This window comes from Thamnophis sirtalis, unplaced genomic scaffold (assembly GCF_051295495.1).
Source record: "Thamnophis sirtalis isolate CommonGarterSnake01/CBP01778 unplaced genomic scaffold, rThaSir2_p1.2 scaffold_13, whole genome shotgun sequence".
Lineage (NCBI taxonomy): Eukaryota > Metazoa > Chordata > Lepidosauria > Squamata > Natricidae > Thamnophis > Thamnophis sirtalis.
In genome coordinates, this window is record NW_028261393.1 from 13578122 (window position 1) to 13591892 (window position 13771).

Below are 13771 nucleotides of genomic sequence, written 5' to 3' on the forward strand. Positions count from 1 at the left end.
CTTCCAAAATTTCGCCAACGGGCATCAGTGAAGCGCGCTCTTTCTCTTCCTCACAAAACACATTTCCTTTCCCCCCACGCGTAGTTATTGGTGATATGGACTCTTGGAGGCTGCGCTCCCGGGTCGCGTTTCCTTTTTGCAGCCCACGAGAATGCCTGGTTCTGAGCCTCAAAAAATGAGAGTTCTCTTAAGGCTGCAAAAAAGGAATATACTTTGGTCCTTGAAGCGCTTTTCCTGTTATTTGGACATTATATATATACATACGTACGGTATGTATATATGCATGCATGCATGCATGCATACATACATACATACATACATACATACATACATATATATATATATATATGTCTGTAGTCCATAATATAGTGATGATTTAAAAAAAAATTAGTTGAGCACATGGAATCTTTTTTCTTTTAGTATATTTTGGAGGTGGGGGCCCACTTTGTTATTTAAGATAGTATCTCCTTTTATATATGGTAGTGAAGATACCTAATACTCCCACCCCCTATTTCCCCCACGACAATCAATGTGTCGTCGCAAACAACGCCCCCCCACCCCTGCGCGCGCTCAGCGGGCCATGGTAAAATTATCAAAGGCTGACTGGTCTGCGGCGATAAAAAGGTTGGGGACCACTGGACTAGAAGACCTCCAAGGTCCCCTCCAACCTGTTATTCTAAATTGCATTGCAAATTTCTCAGATTCTTCAAATATTGTGTGGCGAAGGAATTGCAGAATAAAGTTAAAACAGTTCCCTGTAGGACATCGAAGGGGTGGTGGTACTCCATATTTCAGTTAAGCAAATGACTGCCAGACAAACTGGAGGTGGTATGTTGGGATTTTAAAATTTATTCCAACATGCTGTTTTTTAAAAAATAGGCTCAGACTGATCAGACAGCCCAAACTGTAGTAAAGGCAATATACGTGTAAAAACTTCTTTCATTCACAGTACAGGTGTCATTTACAATTAAGGGTCACAAACATCAAATGCTGAGTAATTTCTTTCTTTTTTTAAACATTATATTCTGTGCTTTTTACCTGCATTTTTTTTGCACTTTTATTACCATACAGACATTGCAAGATGCAAATGTAGAAACTGAAATAAAAATTACAGGCAAAACTACCAAATTACACTGTACTCTTGAGTCTGTACATATTTACAGTACCTTTTTTGGAATGTATTGCCATTTTTTTTAAAGAACATATAGAAACTTTCTAAAGACTATTCCACTTACAGAATACATACACCTTTTAGAAAAAAAAGGCAAATATTTATCTTACATGAGACCATGTATATTAAATTTGAGTACACATCATCAATATTATTAATATTTTACATTACATTTACTAAAGTGAGCATAAGTGCCATAATATTCAAGACTGAAAACTTATTTTATGTCATCATTAGGACCCAAATTTGGTATTTTCTAAAAAAATATTTTACCTTTTAATTCACAAATACTGTGCAATAACAGGACGTAACCAAAAAAAAAAGTTCTTAAGGAATACACACAAAATCAAGTTTGGGAAAATTAAAAGGAGGGAAAGTATTGAAATAGACAGAATAGAAAGAGGGCTAGATCCAAATGCTTCACATTTAGCTCAGAAATGGTGTAACAGCTTCAAAACACTATATACTTAGTGCTTCTGGAATTTCTATAAAATAAAATAAAATAAAATGTGACTTAAATAGAGAGACTTGGGTGCTAGAAGGTAGAACTTTTTGCTAAGAAATAGTGAATGAGTTAAATATAATTGCTCTGTTTGAACTGAACATAAAAACTTCAGCTCAGCATGAGGCTCAATGTTTCCGTTCTCCTCCAATTCAGTTGTAAATAATTTATTGCTTTAAACCCGCTGATGTTTTTCATGCTCTCCAAATCTGTCAAAATTATGGCTGGTTTTAACTTAGGCTATATATTCAAAATGAGCCAGCATGAAACTAGGGTGTGTGAACGTTTGTTTCAGCAAAACTTTAATTAAGATTAAACACAGGAAAAGGCCCAGATGCTAATTCATACACTGGCTAATCTAAAAAGTGACGTTCTGTAACTCCTCCTCTTGACCACGTTGGAAAAGAGTAAGGATAAGGCGCACAAGCTCAAGATTTGCTGACTAGACTCACTCATGATTTACAAACTACAATAAGGAAAACTCAAAGGAGGGTGTGTGGTGGCCTATAGGTGGCGCTCTGGCCTCACAATCAGGAGGCTGTGAGTTTGATCCTAAGAACAGGCAAATATTTTTCTCTCTGGGCACAATGAGAGTATGTCTGCTCCAACAAAACTCCGCATTGGCAACAGGAATGGCATCCAGCCACTAAAAACTCTGCTAGATCCATTCAGTTGCCCAGACTCTGCCCCTCAAGGGATTATGGAGTCGTTAAAAAATGATTACGAATAAGGAAAACTCAAAACAAGTCATCTTTACGGTCCGGCATAACACGTGAAACTGCTCCTTATGTTTTATTTCTTCCAAGCCAAACTACAGAGAGTCCTCAGCCTACAACTTTTCATTTAGTGACCATTCAAAGTTACAATGGCATGGGAAAAGGTGATTTGTGAACATTTTTTTTACATTTGTGATCACTGCAACTTCCCCATGGTCACGTGATGCTTGGCAATTGGCTCAAATTTATGAAGGTTGCAGTGTTCTGGAGTCACGGGATCCACCTTTTGCGACCTTCTGAGAAGCAATTCAATATGAGGAAGCCGGAACAACTGTGCCATTAATTCAACAACGACAGGGGTTCATTTAATCATTGCGGCAAGAAAGGTTGCAAAACGAGTCAAAACTCACTTAACGACTGTCTTGCTTGGGAAAAGAAAATTGTGGTCGTACTTCAAGGACTACCTGTATGAAGACACGCAGCGATAGTCCAAATAGTTAGGGAATGAGAAGACCCGAGGAACAGGTTACTAGAAGCAAGAGTGATGGTAATCCAGTGGATTTCATCATGCTTTGGTCACCACTGCTGGTACGCTAAGGGTATTTTCCATTTACATTTACTGAGAAACTGCAATCATTTTGATTTCTACACAGAAGTGGGCTTCTGACAGTTCGCCCCCGATTGGGCCAACTGGTAGTGGCAGCAGTGGGAGGCTCCGCCCACCGCCCGGACACTTCTGCACATGCGCAGAAGCTTTTGTGCATGCGCAGAAGCATCACTCGAGCATACATGCCCGCACGAGTGAACCAGTAGTAAAATAAATTGAAAGCCACCACTCCTTCTACAACTGTATCATGGGGACAATCCATAGAGGGGGGGGGGGATGCCATCATCTTTTAGCCATTTTTACAGGTGAAACAATAAAGTCCTCTGACTGTTTGGTATTTTCCTGAAAGGCAACTTGAAAAAATAAAAGAGACCCACGCTATCATGGATGAATTTTCCTGTATACAAATCGTACCTCTAAATATGAATCACTCTTACAACAAAATCTGGCTTGGTATTTCATACTTCATCCACACATCCTATGACACACATTTCAATTAACTCAGAGACCAAGCCTCTTTCGAAAGAATGGTCTTTCCAATAGACAATATATCAAAGGGCTTAAAATGCTGCTTTTCAGAGGTGGCAAGTCTAGTAATTAAATCACTTTGAAAACATTCACACATGTCCATTCACTTTCAAGTCATCGGCAGGGACTTGGAGGGAGAATTATTTGGCCTGCAGGTGAATAGAAGCAGGAGGGGGCTCCCCAAAATACCGATGGAAATACTCATGAGCTAAAACACGAATACCATCCCTGCACGCTGATGAAACCCAGGAATCAAACGTAAAGATCTTTGCAAAGTTTGGCCAACAACTATTCTTCCTTTTTCATCCAATAGCTTGGAGGGGTGGAAAATCTAGAGCCATTCCACAGAACCTGTCTGATTGGATAAATTAGGGATGCCACAAAAATTATCAATTCATTTCACATTCAGAACAGGTTAAAATGGCCTGCCTCTAACTGTGGAGCAGCTGTCTTGAGCTCAAAACTGGCTTGGTTTTTTTTTAGCATCAAAAAGATTCCCTAAACTTCATGCTTAGGCCAGCTTGGGTTAAAATAGTTTATTGACAAATCGAATGTATGAAACGAATGGTATTTACTCTGAAATAAATCTTAGGATGCATGGCTTTGGAGGGTGTGTGTGTGAAATTACCTCTAAAAAGACGTTGTTCATAGCAATGAGATTCTGTTCAATTTTCCTAGTCTGAGATGATCAGGGCCAGCTAGTCACATCTCCAAAATCTCCTAATAGCACCACAATGCCGTGATTGACCCAGTACTTGACTTTTAATGGGGCGGTTTTAAGTGCTTCTAGTGAAGCACTTTCTTAAGGCTTTGCTAGGTCGGCCTAGAGTGCTCAGCACCATACATTTGAGCCCTTATTGTGTTGAGTAGCTTGCCATCAGGGAAGCTAACTCCATCTGGCCAACTGATGCACTCAGTTGGCCAATAAGAAATGCCCTAGAGACCCAGAAGTTTACATGGCTGGCAAAACAAAGAAAAAAGTGATGGGAGCAGACTGCTCTCATTGGTTTTTCCTCTATCACAAACACACGTCTTTAGATGGCCTCTGATTAAATAGCCATAGCACTTAAGACTTATGTGCCCCTTCACAATGCCTTTACACAGCCCTCTCTTTACAGCGGTTTGCAGAGTCAGCAGATTGCCCCCAACAATCTGGGTCCTTCTTTTACCCATCCCGGAAGGATAGAAGGCTGAGTCAACCTTGAGCCAGTGAGAATCAAACTGCTGACAGAGGGCAGAATTAGCCTGCAGTACTGCATTCCAACCACTGTGCCACCGTGGATCATATTGGAAAAATGAGAACTCCATTAACAAACAAGTCAAGCTGAGACCTGCTTCTGTGTTTACAATGGACGCTCTAGGCAAAAGAAGGCTCATCAAACAAGTTAGAGGTCACAACTTGGTGGCCTTCCGATATTTAGGATTACAAGCCTTAACAGACCCCCTGCTATTGGCCCTGCAAACTAGAGCTCATGGGAGCTGAAGCCCAAAGCAACTGGATGACGTATAAACTATGCCATGCTAAGGTCAGAGTGAGGCTGCTGGCAGATATGCTGGTAGAGATATCTGGGATCTAGGCAAACATTAGTTCTTCTTAATCAGGAAATGAAAAGGAGGAATTCAAGTAGAGCCTTCTAAAATGCGAGAACAGGTATTACAAAGTTACAATGCATTGCATAGTGTGTTGGCTCTTCTGCTATCCCGTCTATGCTAGGAGCATTGTGGTCCCAATAAGAGATCTCAGGATCTAACTCCACAAACCAAAATGCCCTCACAAGCAACATACAATATATATGCACACACCAAGCCTCCTCTCGGTGGACAAAAAAGTTTGCTTCCATCTGCAGAGCGCTAAAGGGAGAGAGAGAACAGCATCGGAACGAAAAATAATCACACCCCAATGATTAATGTTTACCTCTGGGGAAATCTAGATTTCCACCACAAATCATTAGAACCCGTTGCAAGGTAAAAGAAACGCTGGGTCTAAAAGGAAAGGAGGTGGAGACAGGAGAAAGTTGGGAAAAGAAGAGAACCCTGAGCATTGTGGTGCATTCGATCTAGCCCCCAAACGAAACCAGGCACAGTTAAAGCATGAATGGATCAAAGATGTGAGCGCCTCCAATCGTGGCTCGTGCACACTTACAATACTGAAAACCATTTGGTCCATCGAAGAGCTGCATGGAAAGCAAAACTGGAGAAGGAGGGAGGAAAATGAAACGACCCAGGAATTCCAAGCCTCGGTGGAGATGAAATACTGTTGGTCCAGCAATTGCCACAGAGATGATGATGATGTTGCAAAGATTGCTTCTTCAGTGTCGGATGGGGTTATTGGGGATCTTCTGAAGGCAATACAAGCCAGCGCCACTTTCTGTTGGTTGGTTGGATCTATTCTAGTTAATCCAGTAGTCGATGTTCGTCCCAGGAGAAAACCGAATTGAGACAGCCCCCCCCCCCCACTTTCAAAGTCTTGCAATAGATGCTGGATTTCAGTGCAAACACAACAGCACCATCAATGCCGGACCACAGACCCAAAAGAGGTATCAGAAACAGAAGTAAACAGAGGAAAATGGTTGAAGACTTCCCAATGAGTTTTTTTCCCCCAGTGAACTCTGCAATTCCAGGATAGGTTTGGTCGCTTTTATATCACTACGGTCCATGTTACCTTGACTTCAATGCACACAAAACCAGCCAAACCAAAAAAAGGCCTAAAAACATCCTGTTTTCATAAATTCCTTAATACAATACATAAAACGATACATCTCAGAAGATTATTTCACCCATCCTGTGTTTGCCATCTATGCAAAAACCTAACAGCCCATGGCTTTATCAAGCCAGCTTAATCAAAGGAATTCATTTGGGATTTCTCCCCTCCCCTTCCTTCTTTTCCCGCTTGGGGGAAATGAGAGAACATGCACACGGTAAATTCAGATGGGTCCAAATTGGTCCACTGGATAAACATTCGTGGACCTGTTGCAAGGCTGGTGGATAGAGAGGAAATGGGGGGTGGGGGGGTGGGGCTGGCTTCATTGTGAAAAGCCTTTGTACAGGCTCCATACAGACCCTTCAAATAAATGCTGAGCACACAGGCTCTTATCGGAGTAAACACTTCTTTTTAACAGTTGCACTTCTAAAATGGTACGAACAAGGCAGAATTGCATGACACTGGCATGGTTTGTACGTGGCACCAGTTGGCTAGCGGCTGGGCGGGCACTTCGTTAAAACTGCTCCTTTTTTAAAAACCAACAACAACAGCAGCACACCTGGCTAAACATTCACCGCTGCGTCACGTAGATGGGAAATTTGGCCCTTCTCCCTCATCACGGGTTTGCCTTGATTCAAAAAGTTGGGAGGATGGATAAACCGTGCAAAAAACAAATGAAAAGAACTTAACATTTCCTGCTTTCTTCGTTCAGTCCAAATATTTTTCCTACTCCACGAGGACTTCAAGTAATGCGGGTTTTCGTTTTTTAGGGTCTCCCGTCTAGCATGACCCTGCTGGTTTGAGGTTACAGCTAGTCCCCGACTGACATTGGTTCACTTAGTGACCATTTGAAATTACAACAGCATTGAAAGAAGAGACTTTGGGCTGTTTTTCACTCTTGTGAACGCTGCTGCATCCCCGGGTACAAAATTCAGATGCTTGGCAACTGGCATGTCCTTATGACAGCTGAAGTGCCCCAAGGATGTGGGATCCCCTTTTGCGACCTTCTGACAAGCAAAGTCAATGGAGAAGCCTGATTCACTTAACAACCCTGTTACTAACTTGACAACTGCAGCGATTCACTTAACAACTGCGGCAAGAAAGGTCGTAAAATGGGGGCGGGGAAACCTCACTTAATAAATGTCTCACTGAGCCACATAAATTTTGGGCCCAATCGTGGTCGTAGGTCGAGGACTATCTGTATACAGATTCCAAATCCAACCTCTTTGGAGCTCATCAAGTTAAGCAACACCGTCTTTCAGAGGGGGGGGGGTTTGATCTAATTGGGACAAACATATCATGAAATCAGAAATAGGACTATAGCAGGTGCAGATGTAAGCTTTTAACCTAGATTGGTGGGAAGATAGCAATAGCACTTAGACTTATATACCGCTTTTACAGCCCTCTCTAAGCGGTTTACAGAGTCAGCCTATTGCCCCCAACAATCTGGCTCCTCATTTTACCCACCTCGGAAGGATGGAAGGCTGAGTCAACTTTGAGCTGGCCAGGATCAAATTCCTGGCAGTGGGCAGTTAGCAATAGCAATAGCCATTAGACTTATATACCACTTCACAGTGCTTTCCAGCCCTCTCTAAGTGGTTTACAGAGTCGCATGTTGCCCCCAACAATCTGGCTCCTCATTTTACCCACCTCGGAAGGATGGAAGGCTGAGTCAACTTTGAGCCTGGTGGGACTCAAACTGCCAAACTGCAACTAGCAGTCAGCTGAAGTAGCCTGCAGTACTGCACTCTAACCACTGCACCACCTCGGCTCAAGATCCTTGCTAAAGCCTTGCACCATTGCTAAAGTCCTAGTTCTACACACATCATGGGTCTCTTAAGAGCGCTTACACCCTCGAGTGCAAAACTGTGCAGAAGCCGCTCCAGTGGAATCTGTTATAAGTTGGGAACAAAAGATTTCTTTGTTCTCTGCACTAGTTTTCAAAAACGGAAATGGGCCAGATCCAGATTTTATTAATTATGATGATTATTATTTTTGGTATAAGAAACTTGGGGCAATATTTTATATATATATATATCAAAAAGGAGAGACCTATTTCCAAATCTGAGGTTATATAGCTCATCCTTGAGAGCACATTTCCGATCACCGAGATCCCAAGAGCAGAAGAAGAAGAAAACAAAACAAAATAAAGATTCGCATCTAAGTTTACCAGCCAACGTTAACAACTAGCCCACTTTCGTGGCCAGTTAAAAAGCACCCTTTTAAGGATTGTGTGCACATGGATTTAAGCAGCAGCAGCAGCAGTGACATGGAATGTCAGCATTAAAGCAAGAATGGCTGCCAGAAATAACAGACCCACACCATTCTCAGAACATTTGTGTTTTACATTCAATATATTTCTATTTCCTTCCAATTTATTTTATTTTCTCTTCAAAGGGGCTAACCCTTCGTATGTCTGTGTGTCCCTTTTAAGAAAGTGCTTTTGTGGGTTGTATTTAGGGAGGCACCTGCTGAGATCACCAAATCTCCTTCCCCTCCCCACCCCCACCCCCTCCCCACTTTTTCAGGGCAGGCAGAGAGAATTATTTTCACTGCCATGAATATCTCCCCAAAGTTAAGTGCTAATTTCATCAACAATTCAAGGGTAAACACATCTCCCCCTCCCTCCCCGAATCAGAACAGTCACAGCTGTCCCTAAAGCACATTTACAGGCAATCAGAATAATGCAAATAATAACAATAATAATAATTAAAAAAGAGGAACCATTATAAAACAACAAGCACTTCACCACGTATTAAATAAAGCATGTAATAAATAGGGGTGGGGGGGATTATAACTTCTGTACAGGGGAGCGGGGTTTTTTTTCTTCCCTCTTTCCTTTTCCTAATCAGTCATCTCTCAAAAGGCGTCAAATTTTCCTAGAAGTTTTCAGTGCATCCTTCGGGAAAGATTCCGGAGTCTTTCCTGTCGGCATTTATCGGAGCCCGTTGGAACAGACGTGGTTAATGGCGGCGGAGGGGGCATGGGTGATGCGCTTCTTTTCAAGAGTAGTAAAACACTTGTAGCTTCAGTTTTGTGTGTTTGTGTGTGTGCGTGTCAAACAACCACAACAAAAAGGGGGGCATTGATAAAGGCACAAGTAAATGTGAAAGTAAAATGGAGGGAGGGAGGATGATGATTTTTCTACACCAGAGAGAGATTTAGCAACAAATATTCTAAAACCGACAGCACTGGCCAAGGTCTGTTGTTTTAACATCTGAAAAGTTGTGGACAGGGCCCAGCAAGGGCTTAAGTATTTCCTGTACTGTTCTCCACCCGGTTTGGAGCTAAGCCAAAGCCTGCAGCATGTTCCAAGGATGGACTTCTTCTCCTGTAGGCCCCTGCTTGTGGGGCCGGCTCTCCGGACAGGTTCCTTCTCCTGGTGGAGAGCCGGCGAGTGGACAGGCTGGAGGAATGTTCCAACAAGCAGCCCGTGCTGTTGCTTCGGTCCAGTGGCTGCGTGGGGAGGCTTGAAATGAAAGCGCAGGTGGATTTGAAAGTAGCGCACGAGCTGCCGCCGTATTTCTTCCCCTTCTTGGTGAAGGGTCCTTCCCCGTGAGCCAAAGGCTTTGGAGAACACTCCCCCTTTGAGCAAGAGCTCATCGGGGTGGCCGTGCAGCTCTCTTGCTCTCCTGAACTACACTTTTTTACCCTGTATCCCTCCTTCGAACGTGTTTGCTGAAGCTCACTAGTCCTTGCTTTCTCCTCCACGCGGATGCCGCTTCGAAGTGGCGAGGTGGCCGATGGAGGAGGAGCTTCGTGTCTGTTGGGGGTTTCTTTGCCCCATGCTTTCCGAGGGCTGAATTCAGAAGTGCTACCACCGAGTTCAAAGTAGCTGGCCTGCAGGGACATCACTGATCCATGCCCCAAACTGGGGTGGGTGCTGGGTCTTGCCTGGACCATTTGGATGCCCCCAATGGGGATCATCGGGCAAGGGCTCCTGGGTAACTGCTGGGAGTGCAAAGGGAGATGACTAAAAATATGGTCTTCCACTCGATCTGATGCACGAATGGGCCCTTGGTGGAGTGATGGCAAAGGTCTGAAATAGAGATGTTGAATGATGCCCGGCGAAACTGTTGGGTTCCTGGACTCTGTCTTCTGCAATGACAAGAGGCATATAGAAAAGTCAACTCTTTTAAGTTGGTGCATACAGGGGTGGACACAAAATACTTTAATAAATATAAAGGAAGGAACCAAATTAATCTCTAAAATTGAACACTTCAACAAGAGAATAACTATGGAAGCTATAGAAATAGAAAAACACCCCCACAACATGAATAAACGTGACGATACCTCCTGCCTACCAGACATCTGGAAACCAGCCCTAGTCAACAAATGAGCCCCACCCACCACCCAGGCCGTTACAACACAAAACAACAATGGGCACACAGCCAGCACCAATCAGCACCAATCTACCAATCATGATACAACCACACAACCAATCAATACACTTACAGAAACAAAGCCAGAACTCCACACCACACCCCCCACCAAGATTTATAGAAAGATGGCAGCTCTGACCACGCTTTAACCCAAAATCCAGCCTGAAGATGGCGAGTGAGACCTCACCAAAATGTTGCCAAGACAATCTCAATTTTACATGGGAAAAGACCCAAACACAACGAGACCAGCATACCTACACCTGTGAAAATCTACGAATATATATATATATATATATATATATATATATATATATATATATATATATATATATATATATATATATATATATATATATATATATATATATATATATATATATATATATATACACACACACACACACACACATATATATACATATATATATACATACATACACAACTGCCTAATATGTAATACAGCCCAGATTCAAATCCCAGTAAGGGTATGAATAGCTGATGAGAGCTAAATAGCTTGAAATAGATCTATACTAGTCTCCCTTTATTTATTCATCAGCAAAAATGCAACACAAATGTAACAAAAAGGCAACATTAAAAATAATGGCTTTCTGTCTGGATGGTCTCTTGTGATGAGCCGATAGACAGAGAAAGGAAGCAGTATGCTTCCTCCCATATTTGGGCATACCAGAGGTTGTGACACAATAAATACCTATTTCCCTGGCCTAGCTGATAAAGGAGGAGAGCCTGTGGCCTAGTGGCTAACACAACTGCCTAATATGTAATACAGCCCAGGTTCAAATCCCAGTAAGGGTATGGCTAGCCGATGAGAGCTAAATAGCTTGAAATAGATCTATACTAGTCTCCCTTTATTTATTTATCAGCACAAATGCACACACACACACACACACACACACACACAAACACACACACAGAGGCATATATACATATATACATATATACATACATATACATATATATATGTGTGTGTGTGTGTGTGTGTGTGTGTGTATGTATGTGTATATATATATATATATATATATATATATATATATATATATATATATATATATATATATATATATATATATATATATATATATATTATCTCTGTGTGTGTGTGTGTGTGTGCGTCCGTGCGTATATGTATGTATGCATCCTTCTTTCTTTCTTTGCTCTGTATCAAAACAGCAAAACAAAACATTCACACCTCAAAAGAACACATCATGAAAAGGATACTAGATTGTGCAGAGATGAACAGATTGACACTGAAAATAAAGGATAAAGAGGAATTGGTGTACTTCAAGGCATGGGGAAGATTGGCTAGAGAAAGGAAGCTAAAAAAGAAAGTAAGGAGAAGATACAGAACCCAGACAATGCACTATTAAATGAAAAGAGGGGGGGGAAACATAGTTAGGACAGATTAGTGAAGGTAAGGGAATAAGAAATGATGCTGAATTATATTTGGGTTCGTGGAAATACCATCCCAAGAAAACATAAACTGAGATTTGAAAGCGACACCTATAACAACAGAAAAAGAAAGGGAGAAAGGGAGAAAGGAGGAGAGAATGAAAGGAAGAGGAGGAAAAGAAGAAAGAGGTAAGGAAAGGAGGGTGGAAGGGACAGAAAGAGAAGGAGAGAGGGTAGGAAGGGGAAGAGGAAGAGTAGGAATAGGGGAGAGGTAGGGGAAGGAGGAAGGGGAAGGAGAGGAGAAAGGAAGGAAGGAAGTAGAGAAGGGAGGGAGGGAGAAAAGAAAGGGAAAATAAAGTGGTGTTACAACAGGAGGAAGGGATGGTAAATAAAGCAACCCAAAATGTATATTAAAATTTATTAACTGGAATAACAAATGTATAAGAATGACAAATGTAAAGAAGAATAACAATTAAGTGAATATACTTAAAATGGTATATAAGAGAATGAAAAATAAAAAAATTGGGGGCGGGGAGGAGAATGATAGTTCTTGATCTTAACCTGGGCAACATCTATTTCCAGGTTCCTGACCCACCCTTTTGTAAAGCCAAGTTGTAAAAAAAACGGGGATGGGCCAAATAGGGATCGTTCGTATGGCCAACGATGTGAGACAACAGATGTTGCAGTGAAAAAACATCTGGAGCACCAGATTTTACCCACCTCTAAGCACAGCTTACCAGTTTAGGGTCTTCATGCAGCTCCGTTTCTTTGTCAAAGGACCTGTGAGGTAGAGGCACTGAAGATGATATCCCATGCGGAGATTTACGTAAGCTTTGTCCTTTTTCATTGACTGCCACTTGGCTACGAGAAGACATATCCTCTCTTCCTGGGGATGGATACCGTGAAGGTGGCTCCGAGTAGCTCTGGGACAGCATTTTCTTCAGAGATAAGTATCTGGATGATGGCGTTTCTCTGTTTGGAGAGATGCATCTCACCGGAGAAACCCCTCTTGCTGGTGGAAGGTATAAGGGGGACGAGAGCTCTCTCTTTGAGGAAAAGTATCTGCTGGGTGAGATCTCAAGTCTTGGTGATGAATTACAGAGGGCAAATGACTCTCTCAGAGATTGGTGACTGGAGGGCATTTCTCCAGTGTATGACATTCTTTTTGGTGAAGTTTCATTTTTGGTTAACGGATGCTTTCGAGCCAAGGACCGGTTGTTTCCACTACTGCTAACCCCAGAGTCCTTGCCTGGGGAACCTTTCCTGCTAGGCGTGATATCTTTGGAGACAGACAAATCCATTGCTAAGAGCATCTGCGGTCTTCTAACAGATTCCTTCTCAGCTGAAGTTGAGAGCGCACTGGAGGACAGAGCTGGTCGGTGAAGTCTTAGCAAGCTGTGGCACACAGCAACTTCACAGCTGTCAGCCGACCATTTCATTTCAGGCTCTAAGGAGGCAGCCTGGGAACACCAAACAGTACTCTTGTTGCCAGAGGGAATATCTTCCACGGTGGACAAGCTTGTCTTGGTGCCTTTCTCCTGGGAAGAGAGAGAACTTCTTGGAGGGTTCCCTGGAAGAGGAGAGTTCTTCATTTCCAAAGGCTTTCCAAGTGATTCTTCTTGGTTTTCCTCTTCCTCCTCTTCCTCGTCTTCCTCCTCGTCCTCTTCTTCATCATTGTCATCATCGTCATCAGACTCTTCCAAGTCTGAAAACTGGTGTTCAGGTAACTCAGATCCCTCCTGTCCTTCTGAATCTTG

At 42.4% G+C, this 13771-nt stretch overlaps 1 protein-coding gene across 2 annotated transcripts in view; it reads right to left on the reverse strand.

The window, feature by feature from the left end:
- Positions 1–829: 829 nt before the first annotated feature.
- HIVEP3 (HIVEP zinc finger 3) overlaps positions 830–13771 on the reverse strand; it is a 55216-nt gene continuing 42274 nt past the window's right edge. For both annotated transcript variants that reach the window (XM_087728091.1, XM_087728090.1), the window contains exons 5-6: positions 12752–13771; positions 830–10323 (exon numbers count right to left, since the gene is read on the reverse strand). The exon at positions 12752–13771 is cut by the window's right edge and continues 20 nt beyond it. In XM_087728091.1, the coding sequence (XP_087584217.1) occupies positions 9475–10323; positions 12752–13771 (1869 nt within the window). In that variant the 3' untranslated portion in view covers positions 830–9474. The remainder of the gene's footprint in view (positions 10324–12751) is intronic.